General features: G+C 41.0%; 1 protein-coding gene across 3 annotated transcripts; it reads right to left on the minus strand.

The window, feature by feature from the left end:
• Positions 1-460: 460 nt before the first annotated feature.
• On the minus strand, positions 461-19,626 carry TMEM106B (transmembrane protein 106B). Of its 3 annotated transcripts, none has more exons than XM_056335981.1 (8): positions 15,163-19,626; positions 11,317-11,538; positions 8,562-8,625; positions 7,151-7,310; positions 6,296-6,436; positions 6,141-6,190; positions 2,805-2,858; positions 461-2,067 (listed from the first exon to the last, which is right to left on the minus strand). In XM_056335981.1, exons 1-8 carry the CDS (start codon positions 15,338-15,340, stop codon positions 1,929-1,931), a joined length of 1,008 nt encoding a protein of 335 aa, XP_056191956.1. In that variant the 5' UTR covers positions 15,341-19,626; the 3' UTR covers positions 461-1,928. The 3 variants fall into 3 exon arrangements, with proteins under 3 accessions (XP_056191956.1, XP_056191958.1, XP_056191957.1); XM_056335983.1 differs by lacking the exon at positions 15,163-19,626 and adding an exon at positions 14,572-14,728; XM_056335982.1 differs by lacking the exon at positions 15,163-19,626 and adding an exon at positions 13,470-13,487.
• Positions 19,627-21,330: the final 1,704 nt, after the last annotated feature.

Here is a 21,330-nt window from a genome sequence, read left to right on the forward strand (position 1 = left end):
CTGAACCTCATCTATACTCTAGGAAGACCAGAGTCAGTTGTGAGCTAGTTTCCCTTGTGATCGTAAGCTGTAACAATGTTTACTTTTAACTGCCCAGATTCAAGAGTAATTTTCAGAATGTAACTATACTAAATCAGAATCTACTATTCCAGTTCCAGAAGTTTTCCAAAGCCAAAAAGCTGACATCTTTATCTTATCAACAGTTACATGAAATAGACAGTTTAGGTTCCAAGATTTTCTCATAGACATTCAGAGTAAGTGTTCATAGCAATTCGAACAGAGGAGAGGTGGGGTTTTTTGTATAGTTACTTCATTTCTTTTATATCAGTCTTAAATCATTGATACTCTCTTCCCCACCCACCCAAGTAGGTCCACCTAAGAAAGGTCAATAAAGAAAAGAGTAATACAGACATGTACATTCACTGAAGTACTGAAGCATGAGATTGTTAGTTGCAAGAAATTACTCAGCAGGCTTTTGCCATAGTGTTTATTGCCAATTCATTTTATATAGCTTATTTCCAGGAGATGGGCAGCATAAAAACCGCAACATCTATTTAAAAAAACCCAAACTATTCATTATAATGCAAATCTCAATAGTACCTTTTACAGGTGCATCTTGTATAATTGAGAAATAAAACAATCCTGATCTAGTCAATTAAAAAGTTTCATACCTAACCCTTAGAACAGTCAGCCTTCAGAAGTCAAGCAGCTTTGGACCCAAAATTTACATGTCACCATGTTTGATTATAACCCTGGAAATTCTCACTGTGCAAACTATCCTGCTGAAACCATTTAACAGCTTTGTTATAAAGTCAGTATCATGATTACATCAGCATTTACTCTTAACAGAAAGAGTTGCTTTGTTCTCCCCTACATAACTTAGATGGGAACTGTGAGTGCTCTGGAGATTCAGGTAATTACTGCATTGCTTACTGAACCTGTGCACTAAATACACACACCCCAACATATTAACACAAGTAGCTTAGATACACAGCATATTAAAACAATAAAAATGAAAATTTACATTAGGCTGCCCAAACCTGTGTCCAGTTTCCCACCTAGTTCCAACTGCAGTCTTGTTTTTAATAGCTGTACACAAAGCTTACTAAAAAATAAAGTAGAAAGACACTATCAAAGTCTTTACTCGTTCATTTTCTAGTCTTTACTTTTTCCTTCGTCAGCAATGACTCTGGGGGTTGTTGTTTCTTTATTTTTAAACCCAAGTTTGAATCTAACATACATTCTCCTTATAACATCCCAGAGGTAGCAGGAGGGAATATGAATGAAACGATGCCAGATTCTAGAAGTTGCACATTCGAGTATAGTGTTATCCAAGACAGCTTTCCTGGTTTTCAAAGACTGCATGTCACCTCTAATCATGTATAGCAAATGAGAAGTAGAATATCAAAATAAAAAACCATCACCACTGGGTTACTAATAGAAGTTTCACACCCAGATACCTCAAAGTAATTTGTTACTTAAGTAGTACTACTGCCAGTTTATAGTCAAATATCAAGAACTGAAGTACAAAATTAAAATTTATGAGTATCATTTTTTCTAAAATGCTCATTAGTGAGACATCTCACCTAAACATAGACATACACAGTTACTCTAAGTTGATGTACCACACTGTAAGCAAAGGTCCCAGTTCAGTTCAAGAATCTGATACTGCCCCTCTCCCTCCCACCACACAACTTGACAGAAGTGCTTACAGTAATAGAAAGCAAAAAGAAGGGGAAAACACAACATTTAACAAGTGCATCTATATACATTTTTCACCTTTTCCCTCCTTGTGTCTGAAGTGAACAAATCACCATGTTTGCTATGCTTTACATGCACATACACTCCCCTTCACGTAGTACCAGTCCTATTCAAAGGATCTCTGCAAGCATCAACAGCAGTCATTCCACACTAACCAAGAGGTGCTTCTACTGTGGAGGCTGAAGTACATTTAAATATTCTGATTGGCCCAGCTGGTAGGTTGTGTTTCCTCCACAGTCCACATACTGGTATCTCTCCTGGGATATTTGCTCAGAGTGGCCAAAGTAAGAGGTTGTCACTGTCACTCTTAGAAAGAGAAAACAGAAGAAGTTTGCAAGATGCTTCAGTTTCCTATTCTAAAAATCAGCATTTTGACATTACTAGAGTTTTTAAGGAAAAAATTTAAACTTTATTTAAAAATTACTTTAAGACAATACTAGTTTACCACTATAGATTTTCTCCATGAAAGACACTTGGTTGCCTGAGCACAGACTTTTTTCCCCCCTAAAGATGTCAAACCTGAGGTTTACTCATTAATACCTTGCCTTGTGAGGAGAAAGCAAATGATTAGAGAAGTTACAGCCATGGTTGGATCTACACCTCTCCCCCTTCCCCCTCAACAGCAAAAAAAACCCTTCAAAAGACAAAAAGAACAAACCACCATGCTACTATTTATGCAAGAAGTCACATAAAGCAGACTTTGGCAGAGTACTAAAGCCTGTATCTGCTTCAGGATCACAAAGATTTTGACAATTTTTGAACAATTTTGAAACAAACTCATTTCCAAGTATTTGAGACCTTAGTAGCTCCATGGTTACAGCTCAACTACACAGCAGATACAGTAATAACAGTTCTGCCTATTCAAGTGTCTTTACACCACCAGAACCTGTTTTTCAAGAACTATGAAGCTACGACACTAGAAAGCAAGTTGATTTCATTTTATCTATGAGGCAGACTCCAGGATTAAGTATTTTGAGTAGTATTTCAAAGAGTTACATTGCTTTTAAAGTTGTTGCCAACAAACAGGAAGTTTCCATACTTACTGCATCATCACTACAATGTTATGCACTTTAATAGATGCTAAAGTACAGAAGTCACTGCAAACAAGAAAAACAACAGTTAGATTTGCATTGAGCTTTCACAGATAATTATCTAAAAAGCAAGAATTGTGGTTGCAACTGGAAATTCCGTTACCTATGTATATAGAGACTACAGAGTTGTTAGCAATGGCAATTAAAACACTGCTAGTGACTGTATACTCACCTAGGTCTACTTGCTTTCACATGCACTTGCTTACATGCAACACTTGCCAACAAAACTGTCCTGTGAAACAGCATTCACTTCATCTTTCAGAAGCTAACCGAAGTAAACCTCAACCACTAAATTAAAGCACATCAATATCACTTCACTCAAGACTGTCTGTAACCCTTCAGAGTAACAATTTGCTGCAGTTTCACTTCATGTGAAGTTTATATATAGAAAGGAAACTTTACAACAAAATATTAATGTTATGCCAACTTCAGCATCTTCTCATGTAATAGCAATTTCTATAAAAAGCCTAGAAGGCTTGGTATTCTTGCTCAAAATGTTTCAAGAACTTAGAAAAGTCCTTTTTTTGGCGCTAATTCACTTCTGTACTACGCAAAGTAACATTTAAACTATCTGCAGAGATTTTCAAGTTATTGTTCTCTTGCAATATACCCTTGTCAGACTTATATTTAGTCACATGCACCTACACAGCAGTTATACAGAGCACTATGTAAATGTATGTATTTTTCCCCCTGCTTTTGGTCACAAATTTATCAGCTCTGGAATGAAAGGCAAGTGGTCAGTGCAATAAGACTGCATGGCAGCCACCCCACAATACTTGCATGCCATTGTCATTCTTTTCCTCGGCACCAACATACATATGATATAGTATTACACAGTGAATCAACATCGGTGACCCAAATTGTATGAAAATACAAATAAAACAGGTATGAAAAGTTGTTTTATATTGGTATCTGTAGTAATGATAAATATTTTGATTTTTTCCTGCTAGGCTTAAAACCAAGTTTAGTTATATGATGCCAGGTATTCTCAGTTATTTTTGTCTATATTTTGGACTAGAAAACTATCTGTAACATAATATAAAGCCAGATTGTATCCAACAACACATACTGGCTGACAAGCAGAGAGGTACAACACCAGCATACTGTTTTTTTAATTCCATATTATCTGGAAATAAATCCGTTTTTTAAAAACACTACACACAATACCAACCCACTAAAAAAAGCCAGAACAATACACCACACTGCACAAAACTGTGGCTAGGAAACTATACTGAAGGTGAACTCCACATTGAGCCAGATCTCTAAAATAAGTATGGAAAAAGCCCTGTACAATGCTGATTTCACCATTCATCTGGATTCAGCAGACCTGCTTGTATGCAGACACCTCAGATCTCTAAGGTCTCCTGTATTCAACCTAAGCTAATTTTACAGGACATGCACTCCCTGGGATCCAAACTGGCTAGTTATGACTAACACTGAATTGACTAGCTGGGAAAACACTGAAATGTAATCCGCTGTACAACACCCAGCGCTATAACCCACAATACTCCCTGCATTCCAAAGATTGTCCCACAGCCTTCACTGGAAAGTTAAATATTTGTGCATGGAGAAAAAACCCAAACAGTAACAAATACAAAACCCCACTAAGACCAGCTGAGTGTTTAAACTAAGGAAGCTCACTCACCGTCTCCAGGGTCGACCTATACAGCAAACCCAGGCTTTCAAGACTCACAATACAGTGAAAGAGCAAAAACCCATCAACAATAACTGTCAACAGGTCAGGGAGGTCAAGTAATACCAACTGTGTAACATACAGAAAATCTGGAGAAAATTAATAGCTACTTTTTTTTTTGTGGCTCAAGTTTGTTTAGTACATTTTAAACATCACAAAGCTAGTGAGTGCTACTCACAAGCACTAGCACCTTGCTGTGCCAGCCTGTACAAGAACTTAGACCCTTAACTAACACAGACTTCCATAGTTACGGGTCTCTTATTAAGAGTTATTGCCCATGCTTAGCATCACTGTGCTGAAGCAATGAATATTTTCACATGCTTACAAACCACCTATTAGTCTGCTCATCTAGTAATGTCACTTGACACTTGCTATCCTGAAGGAGGGCGAGTCCACATTACACACTACTGTCAATGACAGTTTCTCTGCCTCTGCTCCAAGACTGCACCATCTACCTCCAAGTTGGACTAGTGAACACACCATTCTTCCACATTTTGCCAAGGCTGCAGCTATGAAGCACAAGAGCCTGAAATACATTCAGTTCAGGCCACAGGCAGAGCAGCTTTTCTCTGTCTGCATCTCTCTAGACATCTGAAGTCATCCAGTTTTTTCCTAAGATTAGTCACCAGCTTGCACGTAAAAGTTGTGGCTATTGTTGGGAACAGACTCTCAACAGCATTACTGAAATTAAGGCCACAGTACTGACCATGGAAGACGTTTCAATGCCTTATTGCAACAAAAGCATGACTAGATAGGTATTAGCACGAGTTCTATGAAGGCCACATTTATTTACTCCTTATGCATCCAAAGGGTGAGCAGATTCACAGGATTCAGTGTTTAATCAAGATAACTTACATGCTTTTAAGAGGCAACAGAAGTACAACACTTTCTGCTTATTTAAAGTTAGTGCCCAGTTTGGTGTTTCACACCTATTTCAATTCACACTAACACTTCAATGCTGTAAGGTTCTCTCCCACCCCAAAGGGGCTGAAATCCACTGGAACTACACACAGACCCAAGGTCTCAATAGTTAACTTTTTCTGTTCATTCTGCATTTCAGTGTCACAGAATTAACATTTGTGTTTGTTACCAAGATATATTCAGCTAATAGTCTGTTGGTCAAGTAAACTTTCAGAAGCAATGAATAAAAATGCTTAACGGACAGGCCATAAACACTGCTTACCATTGTATACACGTGGTCTGAAGAAATACAAATTAGCCTCCAATTTGTATAGAATTAAATACAAATTCCCTCTACTACCAGAGAAATATGTGGGAAAGTTACCAGAGAACTTGTTAGGGGAACAAACCTGCACTTTCACACCCCAAAGCAGCAAGTCCTAGCTATTGCCAAGGCCTGAAACACTGGGATAGAGATGCCGCTCAAAGTGCTGAGAGCCAGGTGCAGCAAGCCACTATATGAAACTACTGAAACAACCATAGTTTAAGTATTTTTCAGTACTATTAAAGATCCACAAAGAAAATGCCGCAACAACTCTGCAAATACATTTCTGCTGACTTTTTTCAAAGTCACTTTTAGCACCATTGTGATTTTTAAGACAACCCACATGATATTTAGAGGCCAGTACACTTACAACATGTAGCTCATTTCATCTTGTATGACTGTGGGCACCATATAGTCAATCTGAAAAAAAAAAGCACAAAACAAGAAAAGCAATGAAAACACAAATGAGTAGATTTATATTTGAAGATTAGCACATATTCAACTTCAAAAGCCAATCCTACTTACCTGTTTCATATCCAAAGGACCAATGTTGGTGATGTTGTTTAGTCGTGCTTTGCCAATAACTGTTTTTGAAAACTGAACTTGGGCTGTGATATTTGCCACTTCTACAGAATAATAGTTGTTATTAGTTATATTTAATGTGTTCTGAAAAAAAAATGAAAAAGACATTAACAGCTATTCATTCTGTGTATCTTTATGAGGACACATTTTGAGATTTATGCCTGAGACAGTATTACCTGAAATTACACAGATATATTTTCTTGCCTTCAAGGATTGGTGGGGGGGAAGGGAGTAATGGACCATCATTTAGCCCTTTCCCAGTTTTTTTTTTTTTTCTGGGAATATACTGAGCAGCACAAACTTCTGCACAACTTCCCTGGCGTCCACCTTCCACTGCAAATACTGCATTTCTTCCCATTCTTGATTATTCCCTCCAGGAAATTTAGCTACCACAGGACCCTTTTCTCCCACATCTGGTTTAGTTTATTTAAAATGAGGAACTCTTATGGAAAAACCTTTAGGCAATCCTGTATTGACTGCATTACCAAGACATGTTCCTACATACACACCACATTTCACTCATATTCCAAAAATAACGCAGAGCACTCAGAGGTCACTGTTCCCATAAAAATAGAAGACCCAATGGTAGCTTGCAACTACACCTCTATTAACTACAACTACAGAAACCAGCCACAGAAGGTCCAGCTACATTTTACAAAGCAGTCATTGTATCTGCCTGTATTTCCTAACGCACTAAGTTCATCAGCTAAACCACAATTTCTATGTATATTAAACAGTCAAAGCAGTATCTCTTGTTGCATTTATCCATTACAAACATCTAAAGAAATAGTTACTTACTGTAATATTTAGATATATTATATGTCTAGCCTGTTCGTAAGTGACATACACTGACTTCACACCAATGTATTCAACATCGATTGAGCGAGGAAACAAGAAGAATACAGCCAGCCCAGAAAGTAGTAAGCATACAATTACAGAAGCAGTCACGTAAAGCTTTCTGGAGGGGGAAAAAAAAAAAAGCATATTTCAGAGTCAAAAGCACATTAAACAATAGTGGTATGTTATTTTCTTTTAAATAAGGAGCATGACCAGTCAATACAACTTAGTTCAGTCTATTTCCACCTCCCATAGGGGAAAAAAACCACAAACAAGCCACAATGCACTTCACACCTGTCTCAAACAGCTGTTACTTTTTTATATATACAGAAATCAAGTTTCAAAACATGTGATTATCTCAACATTTGGAACTTAGTGGAAAATGGAAGAGGTAAACATTTATGTGCTTTGAAACAAACACTTCCTCTTAAAAATGTATTTGTAAGAGAAGGTTTGTCATTCTGCAGGAATTTGACAACACACTCAGAATGAAGAATAAAGCTCTTATGCACCTTACACAAGATTCTTTGTCATAAGATACTTTCAGGGAAGTGTAGACTCCTGCTAAGAAACAGGAAATTCACAATTAACCTAACATAAAAGGTGTGTATAAAAAAATACACAAGTAAAAGGTTCTACTGCAGCTCCAGGTTTCTCAAGGTTAGAACACTAAAGCAATGTGTTTCAAATTTGTACTACTAATATCAGACATGATCCAGGGTAGTATTATGTGAAGTTACTGTATTTTTTTTTTCCTGGCACTCATTTCTGCTTACTAGAGAAACATCCAAACATTAATGGAAAAAAGAAAACAAAAAACCACAACAAAAAAAAAAGCGTCAGAACAAGAAGCCCTGAAGACTGTAATGAAAACTTTAAGCAGATCCTAGGAAAAAAAATTCAAATATACTATATCAGAAAGATGAATCTTGATTTTGCTAGCTGCTTAGAGCTTTACAGATTATTTTCTAGGTGACTTATTCTGTAGTAGTGGCCCAAAAAAGTTATCACTTTACTCGGACTTTAACACTGAAGATGTATCTGCTCAGATCAGTTAAGATACTACAGAGATTGATGAATACTTGCATAATTACTGCAGACATTTAGATAAATAGCTACATGATGAGATCATACAGTATTACTAGCTTTGTAAGACATACTGTGATGGCAGTACGCACACCTGTTAACCTCTAACTCCTTAAGTTATTAAGACTGGTATTGCTCATGAGCAGGGTTCTTTCAGTACCGAATGCAAGAAAACATTCCCTTCTTTTTGCTTGATTCCTCTTACCACTATCTCCTTTAAATTGTTGAATTTTAACTAGAAGAGAAAAATTAACTGTAGATTTATGTATCACAACTGTTAACTTACGTTCTTCTTGGCCTCAGTCTCTGATCACTGTATGGAATTAATGCTACCAGCTGATTTTCCTGCCCTGGAAACAAAAACACCCTTTCAGAATTTAAACAAAGAAAAGAGTAAGTATTGTTGCAGTTACTTCAAAGAAAGAGTGCCTGTTATAACTTTAGTGTTTATTCTTTGGTGCCATTAAAGATAAACATTTAAATTCCAGATAACAACCCACGCAGAATATTATTGTAGCTTATGTCACTTTCTGAAATAGGAGTATGGCTTGCACAACATGGAGAGAAAAAAAACCACCAAGCCCAGAAAGACCAAAACAGCAACAAATTCTGCCTCTGTGCTGCGAACATGCACAGGAGATAACATGCCTCTGGCACCATTTCCTCAAGAGAAACAGAGGTACATAACAGCTTCCAGCTCTCTCTACACCAGGCCACGTAAAGTCATAGGAAAAACATTCAGAAGCTTGGGCAGTTAGAACTGTTCCAGAAGGCATTCTGAATGTACTCTTCTCAAAAGCAGAAGTCAGGTTTGTTTAAAAAAAAAAATCCTAAAAAATATATGTATCAATGTGGGTGGCTTCACCAACGCAAGTTATACACATGCTGCATTCTGGACATCACCGGTACATACAGCCATTTCTCATGGGACTGAGCTGCAGCACCCTGGAAGTCAAAAAAGTATCTACTGGAATTTCTCCAAGCCATGAACTACTTCACTAGACAGCATTTTAAAGAGAGGAATATCTTAACAGTAGAACTAAAAAACACAAGCACAGATGACTTGAAAATAGATGGACTACATCTGCCTGTACAGCTTTTGTTATCTGCTTGCACACAAAACCAGAACTGAGATTCATCTATATGTTAACAGAGAAGCCTCAAGACCAAGTGAGATTTGCATTTTTTTAAGCCAAATGCAGGATTTGACCAGCATTATCACCTTGCTAATCAACTCCTCAGAAGTGATTCCATGCTGAATCACTAAGCTGAGCAAAGCATGCTAGCTAAGCAGGTAGTAGTATGTAACATCAGCCTTCTAAAAAACCTCTACCAATTTAAAACTGATTTTCATCTCCACTTCAATGAAGCATCTTCAACCTTTGAACAAAAGGTATGAAAGTAGGACTGTGCTGTTATCTTACTGAAAAGCTAAAGCTGTCCAAGTAACAAAACCCTATTCTATGTCTTTATTAAGTTTAGCCATATCGTTAGTCTGCCCTACAAGTCATGCAGTCATTCTGTGAACCCTCTCCCCTCAAAAAAAAAACCCAAACACTATTTTTTCCCCAAAAAATTACTAGAAAATAATTAAAGACATCCCTATTTCTTCTAACTCATTTAAAGTTTTAGCTTTAATCATATAATTTCATTAGAATGTAAGGACACCTTGTGTTTTTAATAGTTACTGTAAAATGTTTAAACAAATATGAGTTAATTACTACATCCAAAAGTCTTACAGTCAAAGAAATAAGCTTTTGAACACAGAAATCCCACTGTTACTGCATTTTAGCAGTATTTAGCACTATTTTAACAATATCAATAGCAAGTTTCTATTCTATTGAAGCATTTCAAGTTAGCAAGCTAACAGAACAGACTTCCTTCTCTATAGTTGTTCAAATAATTTTTAGTTGCATAGCTTTTCCACACTTCAAATTTGAATTCAGAAATACTCAAATGATACATTGTAATAAAGTTTAACAGCTAAAATACAAATCCCATATTTGTAACTTTTTAATATCCTGTGCCCCCCACTTCTTATTCACAGGTGAGGCAGAAGGAGGTGTGAACTATACTAAAACCTAATCTGACTGAAGCACATGTACAAGGACAACATACATCACCCAATTTTCCTGAGCTGCTGATTAAAATCAGTTCTGAGGGTTTTTACACCCACTAATCTATTTTGGATAAGAGTTTTGGCAAAAGCAAAGCAGTCCCAAACACAAGACATTCTCATCAGTTCCTCTTCCCTATCAATGGGAAGAACTTACAGCTGAAAGAATACTGTGCCTTGGCACACTGCATTTGCCACTCTCTCCTGTTTCCCAGTTTCAGATAACCTGCATTCTCCTCTCTGAGGTCTCTTCTTAAATAGCTATTCAGGTGACTTAGTGTAGTACACTTAGAAAAGAACAAGGGCAGCAAGCAAATAAAATGGTTAGGCATGAAGCCTAACACTGTGCAGCCTACTCCTTTCCAGGGCAGCCAGAGAGCCTATGTATTTTCAGCTCCGTGGAGGTCCTCTGCCAAGGACACATGGGACAAAGGGAGAGTCAAGGAAACTGAGTGGCACTGGCAGCAGTGAGGGCAAAAAATTTCACTGTAACTGATTAGGGAAAAGGTGTTGCAGTACAGGCCTACTCTTCACTTCCTGCATCTGCAGCTATTTTTTCAGTTATATGTTGATTCAAAGAGTTTAAAATAGGTAGCTAAAAAAAGATGTAATAAAAATCTCACAAAAATAAAGGTTTTCAAATTCAGCTTGCAAGAGCTAGGGTTATGTGTCAATTTAAAGCTGAGAAGGACAGAAAACCGGCATTGTACAAGAGAAGACCCAGGAGGCAACAGCCAAACATCTCAATTTGTTTCATTCATCCAGTACAGTCATAACAAAATGCCTAGTGCTAAAAAGCCAAAAAGATGAAAGAACTTCATCTTAAATAGGAGAGCTATTTGCTATGGATGATTATAGTTACAACTGCACATGGTTATGAGGTAAATTTATAGGTTAAAAGTTAAAAAAAACAAAGAAAACTTACCTCGTGGAATTCTTCCCGTTCCCTGACAAGTGGGGCACGTGACACTGTCTCTTCCTGTGAATTCCACGTAAGGAAACTGTGATACATCTCCACATCTGCTGTCTTCATTGTGCGACTCTGAGTGCACTAACCCATTCCTCATGTTATCAGACACTGTGCCTCCATCATAGCCATCGTCCTTGCATGTATGCATAGGCAGGTGAGAAAGTGATTTTCCCATGTCTAAAATAAAAATCAGAAGAAAGTTTTCAGGGAGAACTATTCAAACATGGCTTGCATTTATTGCTCTGCATCAGGTAACCACAGGGTCGTTACTCCAAGGCTCCTGTTGCCCTCTGTTCAGATCCCCTCAAGACCTGCAAAGCATGAAAGCCCTGTCAAGCTGGAGTCAATCCCAAGCCCTAAGCACCTGAACTAACTGGGAGCTTTGCTCAGACCCTTCAATATACACAGGCTGAATGGGGATCGACGAGAGGCTTTTAAATTAGAACACCAAAATTGCTGGCAAAAGGTTGCCACACTCTAGCAGTGCTTTTCGCAGGGCTGTTGTACAGACTTTCACACAACACTTTCTTTGTATAACAAAAAAATCAAGACTGGGCTCTAGAAAGCAAGTTTGCAATTTTCAGTGGATTCTACAGACACTACAGACCCAATTCTAATAAACCTTTTAGGCTGGACTTGTTTTGAGAACATGGGATCAGCTACTAGCTTGGAAACTAGAAATATAGATCTGCAGTGTTTAAACTGGTGATTCCCTTTACCCAAGAGGGCTGATTCCCAGGAAAGTCAAGGAAAAAATGGGAGTTAATTTAACAGAGCTGCCAGCAATACATAGCATTTATAAAGACTTGTTAAAAAAAGCATTTTTGCTAGCCATGCAAATTTTAAAATTTTCCCATTACAGGAGTTTTTCGGTCATGGCATTGAAACCACCTTGAAACACAGGATGCTTGAAACTAAAGGCTGTAATGAAGTGATTCAAGTGGAATACTTCCTTATTTGAAACAGGTTGAAATAAAATTCAAAGTTAAAAAAATTTTTAAAGCAGCTGCTACAAATCATCATGGTTCACTGAGAATGGAAGACCTAAGAGGAAGCTTAAGAAAGCAAAACAAGTCAGAATATTTTAAACCAACCACTCAAGACAAAACAGAAAGATCTCAAATATGGTAACACAAGCACCACATTAATTCATTATACTGCCACAAAGGCTAGGTGAATGTGGGAGGGGGAAAGTAATTCAAATGCCAGCAAGTCTCAGTTACTGCTCCAGAAAATATGCTGCATTATTTTATTCATTTAAGTCATTAAACCCTTACAAGAAGGAAAACTATTATCCTTATGCTGCTACAGCACTTTTAAAAACATGCTAAGTTTGGGAGCCATTCCATAATGGAAACTGTTGAATTGAAAATTAAAACTACTGAAGTATTGAAAAAAATTTTCTGAAAAAAATTGCATACTGTTCTCCTTGTAGCTGACCTACAGCCTTTAAGCTACAAAACTTCAGTCTTGCAGCTTAGGCAGTAGCTGTCACTGTTACAGGTCTGAAAACTTAGCGATAAATCCCTGTTGTTGTTGTACCACAACTGTATTCAACTGACCTACTTCACTGATGGTAAACACAGGCTACATCTACATTAACAGTACAGAACAAGCAGCAACTCCATAGAAATAAATAGTTATTGAGAATTCAACATCCACACTATATATGTTTTTGTGTGTTTATTTCATACTAGGTCTTGTCTAGACTGACAACACCCACAACTGAAGTGCACCTTCTAGTTTTAGCTTCTTCCAAAAGGGAGAGCATTCACGCACTCCCAAATCACACTGTGATGTGAACCGAAGTGCAGCAGACAAGTATGACTGGGAACTGATTTGAAGAGCACACCCTTTATTTTAATTAAAATACTAAGGCAGATGTATCCTCCAATACCAACTGTACCTGAGCTTCAATAATTCGAGCTTAATACTGTTGTTCTACCGCCAGACTTAGGAAAGCCATATCTCAGTTCACGGGTGAGAAGATAGACAATGACCTTCAAGTGAAATGTGTTCCTCCAACATGCTTCCCCCCACAACCAAGCGCTGAACTCCATTACAGCTGGCCAAAACTCAAGAACACTATTTTTTTATCCAACACTTACATGAGGAACAGTAGCAGCTCCGAGAATATCTCATCTTCACATGTGACTGCCTCTATACTGTCACCAGTCACAAACCCTACTTCCTTAGCAGCTGTGCTCTGACCCAGTCTCTCTCTCCCTTGTAACTGATGTATACACACTCCAGTCTCCTTGGACTTATCTGGAGTTTCTTTGACTTCACAGTCTGTTAGGAAGAGTTGAGTAAATTCAGAAGCATTACGATAAGCTGGTTTTGTTTAAGACTGTGCCCTTCAACTTGCTGCAGCAGTGTAGTATGATAGTACATAGAGAAAACCCAAACAACATCCCAAGCATACAGAACCACCACATCCCAAGTTACACAGAAGGCTTGGGGAGATAAATTTTTGTTTATAAACTCAGTGAAACTTTACAGAATTAAACTAGATTGTTATATTTCTCCAAAGAGTTAGGCTGGCATTCTTACCTCTTATATGCAAATATATAAACTTGAGATAGCAAACCTACTTCTTTTTCAAAACAGCAGAAGACTTTGAACAGCAACCATCTTCCACCCTATCAGCTGTGTCTTAACCACGAACACCACAAGCTCCTCCAAAACAGAGGATGCAGCTGGGCAAGGCAATGACTTAGCAGCCACCGACCTGCCCAGCACAGGCAGGCGAGGCCAGGGCTGCCTGCCCCGACCCCTTCGGAAACCCACCTCCGGGGCCCAGCCTGCTCGGTAAGGCTGGCGCTGCCAAAACCACAGAGGCCAAGATTCTCCCCGACATTTACGGACTTTCCCGCCCGTCAGGCCAGAGCGGCAGCTGCTCTGGCAAACATGGCGAAGCGTCCAGCCGGCGGGCGCGGACCAAGGCCCGGCGGGCTCGGCCGCTGCCCGCTGCCCCCGCCCGGCAGGCGGGGGGTGTCGGCGCGGAGAGGCGCGGGCCGCCGCCCCGGGGTAAGCGGCTCCGCGCCGCGGGCCTGCCCGGGCCCCGCCGAAGCCCACGACCCAGCGCGGCGGCCCCCGCCTGACGCCCAGCTCCCCACGGCCTCACAGCCGCAAGCCGCGCTCGGCCCAGCCTCGGCTTCGGCCCCCGCCCAGCCGCCTCCCCTCCACCGCAGGAGCGGCCTTCCCCACCTGCGGCGCGGGCTCGGCGGGCCGGGGAGGGCGGGCTGCACCGGGCACGGGGGGCGACACAACCGGAGGCTCCAGGTGCGCTGCAGCTGCCCCGGCACTAAACGCCGGATCCGGGCCGTGCGCAGGCGCGGGGCGGCGGGGGCGGGGCCGCGCCAGTCCCGTTCCGGCCCGGCGCTGTCAGTGCGGGCGGGGCTGGGCCCGCTGCCCCGCGGGGACGGGGCGCGGCGGGAGTCGCCGTTCCTCTGCCCGGGCCGGCCCCCTCCCGGTCGGCAGAAGGCTCGGGGATCGCACGGAAACCGTCGTCCCGGGCGTGAGGCGGTGGCCCGGCTGAGGGGCGCCCCGCACCCCCGGCCCCAGGCGGGGGCAGCGGCAGCGGTGCGGGAGCGGGAAGCCCGGCGGTGGCGCAGCCCCGCTCCGCAGCCCGGGCGCGGGGGGCAGAGCGCGGCTCCCCCGGGGTTTCCCTGCCGGCAGCTGTCGCTGCTCCGCCTGCACTCGTGTGGCCCCCGCTCCTCCGCATCCGCCCTGCGCGGCGTTAATCACGGGAATACCGCGGGGATTTTGCTTTCCGCAGCCCAGTTTACTTCGTGGTACCTTCAGAGCCACCATCGCTGTCTTGTGTCGCCGGTTTGGTAGCGCCGGTGGAAGTAACGCGCTGTGCTGCAGGATGAGGTGCTCCAGCGAGGAAAGCTATCGCAAAAGAGGCGAGAGAGGTGCAGGGAACGAGGGACACGCTGCCACCGCAATTCATTTGCAATTCACTGTAACTCATGTCACACCACGCAAGGGCGCTTGTACAGCTGATGTGAGATGTTGTCCCAGCGATCTCCCACAGGGAAAGGAAGAGTGTTGGAAGGAACTTGTGACTGTTGCCTGGCTCGTGCCCGCCTCTCCCTGCGACTCGCCCCCCGGTGCCTGTGGCAGCACGGGAGACCGCTGCTCCGGGGGGGCACCGCCGCGATGGGAGCTGCACGGCGGGGACACGGCTCGGCGTGAAGGAGGCTGGGGGACCGGGGAGCGGCTCTGCCCGGTTTGGGAGCCTCGTCCCAGCTGCAGGAGTGAGTGGGGCTGGGGGAAACGCTGTGACTCACAGCATGTACCAAAGTGCACACACAGGCAAGCATAGTGGCAGGGCTCGAAGGAGAGGGTATGGAAGTGAGGTCCTTAGGACAACTTGGAGTCATCACAAGGCTGGGGCAGGGTGCCAGGCTTCTCCAGAGGCCAGGAGGAGACAGGCGGCCTCCAGGAGCCACCCAGAGCTGGTGTAGGTGTGAGGCCACCAGCAGTACAGCCCTGCCAGCAGCATGCCTGGCACCTCACTGCAGGTCCAGGAGATGATCGGCACAGAAAATAGCCTTCCCCTGCCCAAACACATGCTCAGAGAAAAAAAGCTCTGCACATATCTACCTGGGTTGATGCCAGCCCAGTTATTCTGTTTATCCTTGGAACTTCTGGGGTTTTTTTTCCTGGGAGTTTCAGAGATCTTGTCTAGCAGTAGTCTCTAGCCTTCATTATCCAGTTCAAGCAGAGTCCTGCATGCTTCATTGGTGGCTTGGCTCTACTGCCCTAGCCAGGCATGGTCAAGCTCCTGACAGTATTGGCAACAGCTGACACATCCCTTGTCCCTCTGGTAGACCTTCTTCTGAGCCTTTGGCCCATCAGTGCTCAAGGTTCCTGAGGTGCCCGTACAAAGCTCTCTGCGCAGCAAGATTGACCATGGTACTCTGTGGGTTCCTCGCTATAAAATGTTGTGTGTAAGATGCTTTGGATAGATCCCTGGCATGCCCAGGACCTATGTGGAGTTTGTATCTTGCTTTAGAGGACCAGAAAATGCCAAATGATGTAAGTTTGGTAGGCTCAAGCCTGGCAGGCCTGGCTGTTAGTTTCCCTGGCTATTGGCTTTTGGTTCTGGCTCAACTTTGTATTGATCTAGGGAGCACAAAGCACCATATCGAAAACAGTCATAGCTTTCAGCTGTCCAAACAGAAAGTGACAACACCAAGTCTTTGCCTTTTACATTGTTTTAAATAATACTGGCAGCCAGGCATGCTGACCCGAATCATCACACAACAGGGGACATGTCCCAAAAGGTCTAGCTAAAAGGTTTTTGGAACAGCTTTGGGAAGTCGCACTGAGTTCTGGCAACTCACAGTCAGAAAGTCAGAAAGACTGTCAATACAGATTTATGCAAGAGAAATATACCTACCAAATTTTAATTAGCATGGAGATTTTGATCAAATCAAAATTTTGCAACTTAAAGTGCAGCAGTTTTTGTCCGATACTTCCAGGCCTCAAATTAATCTATATGGCCCCATGCAGGTAAGGATGTTACAAAGTTACCCTTGTTTCTGAGGTTACCAAGTGTTTCCTTTGCCATGATAGAAGCAACAGTTGAAATCTTCCTGGGCTGTAGAGATAGTTCTTCGTTACTGTAATCAATAGAAATGTTTCCTATTAAACACTTCTTACTATTTTCCATAACCTCTCCTCTGTAGCTTTGACACAAACAGAATGGTTTGTTGGTTGTTTTTTTTTTTTCCCTCTTTACCACTGTCATCATGGAAGGGAACGTATCTCTGGATATCTGTTTGCTTCGTGTTATTTTCACATAGAAAGCACATTTTAAAGGTATCTGGCTCACCCATTAGCAGCCTCAAACCCATCCATAAATCCTCAAGCTCACCTTAAATATAATTTGTTTACTATAGGCTAAAGTAATGCAATGAAAACTGAAAACAAGCAATAATATAAAGGCAAAGTGTCACACCCACTGTGCAGGCTTGAAAAACATGAAAAATATGTGATAAGATGTACACATTATAAGCATCCTAGAAGTGCTTAAATATGCAATGAGGTGCTTAAAAGTGTTATGGAAATGGGCCACTGAGCTTGGGCTCATCAAGACAGGGTTCCTGTGATTATGGAAAGGGTATTCTGCAGTAAGAAAGTACAGACTGCACAACATCCAGTATTTCTGCTCATGAACTGGATAGAATATGTCTAGGTGAGGATTGCAGGGTTAAACACAGACACAGAAATCAATCAGTTCAGAAATGTGTAGTAGAGGGGTGGTATGCAATACTATTGCTAGTAGGAGGGGTATGAAATGGAAACACTTGACATAAAGAGAGAAGCTGAGATCATCACCTTTGGACTGAGGGACAGCTGCAAGTAATACGAGCTCTTAGTTCTCACAGATCACTAAACGGGTGCAGTTTATGCTTCTGATAGTACATCACTAAAGAAATCCAAATGATAAATCCAGTTCCAAGTTGAGTTTAGTGGCTGGGATATGGTGAGTCAGGTCCTTGAAAGGGCTGGAGTTAGCAATCCATGTAATATGCAGCCAATTGTGCCAGTGTGCAGCCTCCCAGGACCTGTGAGCACCTACAAGAGACATACACTTTAGCAGTGCCAGTTAAGAATTACATTTACTTCCAGTTTTGCCCCCAAGATGAATAACAATCCGCTAGCAGTGGTTGTCTGCAAAAAAACTTCAGACTGCCCATATTTATTTCATCCTTCAGAAATATAAGCTACTAGTTCTGTGAACGCTGAAGGTAATGAAGCCTGGTTTCCTATGGATTTGCCTCTTGGTTGGCTGAACTATTTGCCTGCATTATAATAATACTTTCTGTTATGACTGCATATGCCTAGCATCTTCTCCTGTGGAGCATTTTGGCAGCAACATGCAGGCTGCCATGTTCAGAAGTGGAAATTCGTAGAAATTTGCTGACTGGGTAGAAAGCTATTAGGTGTTAACTCCAAACTTTTCAGCCCCTAGTGTCTCCTCTGCCTGGTTATCTATTTTTATAAAATTTGTATAAACATTATAATCTCTCAAACTCTGCTGAAACTGTTTACCACCTTCAAAATTAGAACTTGTCCACAGACAGAGAGACAGGGTGATTGCATAAACCTTGTTTTCGTATAGCCTACCAGGCTAAAATGGATGGCATGTTATCTGAAGGCTGAGCTAGGTACAGAACCTATATTTATCTCCAAGCTATCTCAAATTCCGGAAAAACAAACAAACAAACAAAAACACCAACAAAACCAAACAAAAAGAATGTGAAAACTCTAATCCCTATCTCATCTATGTATAAAGTAGCAGTATGGGGGATTGTGTCTGCTTACTTGTTGCTGATGGGAGAGAAGATACTTAACAAATCCTGTAATTTAGGCTCATCATTACACCACTGATGTGTTTGTATATACGGAAAAGCAGGTTTGCAGAACTATTAGAGTTGTCTATGTGGATTATGTTCCTCCTCCACCTCAAGCAGCCCACGAATAGTTATTCTGCCATGTTGTAAAGATCATGGTTTTTCTAAATTTCTCTTTATCACTGTTTTGCTGATTGACTGGGTACCAAGGAAAAATGAATTCCAAATCAAATATAAGGATAAATGCAGTTTATTATATTACAGTATAATAAAGGAAAAAAAAGCCTGCAATATGATAAAAGGAAACAGTACTAGTTATTATGCACAGTATGATAAAAGAGCAGTAGGACCACAGCACCAAATCATTACTGCAGATCATTACAGAGACTAAGAAAAGGATACATCACGAGTTACCACCTTAAAATCATCCAAGTCCACACTTTGGCTGGGAAGCCCCATTGCAGTGGTGCCAAGAGTATCTCAGTAACTGGGAAAATTCCTATGTGGTGCGTCCACTTGTAGGTGAGGCTCCTGGCCCAGTCCTGGAGCTTTCCTGCCTTTATACTCAGTGAAAACCAAAAATAGTTTACACACCTAGTGTATGTAAACTTTTAAGTTTAGGCTAAGTGCAGGCATGCAGTATCTCATGATTTTTAAGGTTCACACACACCAGGGACAATTGGCCAGATGCCCGAGTGTGGTGGAGTTACCGTCATGACACCACAGCACATGGTATTTGTTGTCTTGATGGTCCTACTCATATCTTGCTTGCTCAGGGGGCTCAAGACAAGCACCAGCTGCTCATTACAGTTGTCCTTGAACTCCCTGAGCTCACTGTCAAAGTGATCCCTAATTAAGAACAAAGACTTTTTCATAAACAGTAATCAATTTAATAGTCACCACAATTGCTGGTTCGTGAGGGACATCCAGAAGAGAATGTTGATTCCCTACACCATGGTTTTCTTCTTAAGGAACTTCAGAGAAGAGCTACAAGTTAACCTGATAAAAATAAAACCAATCCTAATTCTTAGTGATTTTGCCCTTGATTCAATACAATGCCAACAGTCCTGTTTTTTCACAAGTCACCCCAGTCCCAGGATGCACTAGACTGAGCTATACTGTAGTTGCAATGGTGACTTGTGTCAGGTCACATCACTGAAGGGTAGCTGAAGTCACACTTAGGCCAAAAAGGAAAAAACCCCAACAAATAAACCTAACAAACCTATAGAAAAAGAGAGAATTCTGTAAAGCATTTACGATTTAGGTGTATGTAATCCGAGGTGACCTTACTCAAGGCACAGGACAGTAACACTGAACTTATTTGACCAGGAACATACTGGTCACTTTTGATGTTTTATCCTATGATCTAGTGCTGCTTTGAGGAGTGGCTGCACTAAATGTAGAGAATTAAAAATGTACATTAAAAAAATCACTGTATTAATTTGGTCTGTTTGGATTTTTAAAAAAGTTCAATTTCCCCTCTGTGAAGTATTCTCTGTGTTTCAGAATTGCTCATCTTAATGGTATTCTGTGGTAAGTATTTTTAGACATATTTAGTACTTGAATATAATTTGTCACAGATATTTTCATTGCTATATATTTTCTGATGGTAGGGCCTGTGCACTGACTTTATTTTGCATGAATAAAACATAAACAGTCTTTTATAATTGATGTGTTTCTGTATATTGCACAGCTACTGATAACTCTCATTCTTGCAACACTCCACAGTCTTCAGCACTGTATGCTTTATAGTTTCTCTTTGTTCATTATATGTGCACAAACCTTAAATTCTGCATTAGTTGACAAATAAATGAGATGATTATATTCTGTAAGAACATAGTTTTGTGACCATTCTTCCACAATTCTGGTGCTATATAAGAACTGCAGCTCACAGCAATATATGCTTTCAATATTTTTCTGTGGAAATTAGCCTCTATTTACAAATTCTCACCTTTCTTTTGAAAAAATTCAAACAATGTATAGCTGGAAATTGATAAGGAAAAAGCAAAACTGACAACAATCCACAGATATAGACAAAGAATAACAAATCTTCTGATTGATTAGGCAAATGACCTAGTAATTAGACTTTAATGCTTTTGAACAGCTTCTTTCAGAACAAGGTTTTTACAAGTCATGTGCAGATCCGTTTGTCTTTACCTTAGAGGAGTGGCAGTGGGTGGCAGCTGTGGCTGCCTTCAGCCATGCATACGGATGTAGAATAACACTGAGCAGCCCCATTGATCTTAGACTCATCTATTTTACATATGATCTATGCTGCAGTTTCTGATAGAGGAAAATACAAGCAAGGAGATTTTAGCTTTATTCTTTCTAATGTGTAGCTTGACTAGCTATATGCAGAATGAAACCTATTCTTGAGAGGTTTTCTAACTTGCATAGCTCCCCAGAGGGACACTTGAACAACCAATGGAACATTTGGCCTATAAACATTCAAATTTATTTATCTTGAAAAAAGAGTGGATTTTAACATACATTTGGGAAAAGCAGTGACATATATATAAGCCACATAAACCTCTGAGAAGATCTGGTTTCCTGGATTTGAAAAGTTGTGTGAGTGGTAATGATTCGGTCTCTTACT

This window comes from Falco biarmicus, chromosome 4 (assembly GCF_023638135.1).
Source record: "Falco biarmicus isolate bFalBia1 chromosome 4, bFalBia1.pri, whole genome shotgun sequence".
In the NCBI taxonomy this organism is placed as follows: domain Eukaryota; kingdom Metazoa; phylum Chordata; class Aves; order Falconiformes; family Falconidae; genus Falco; species Falco biarmicus.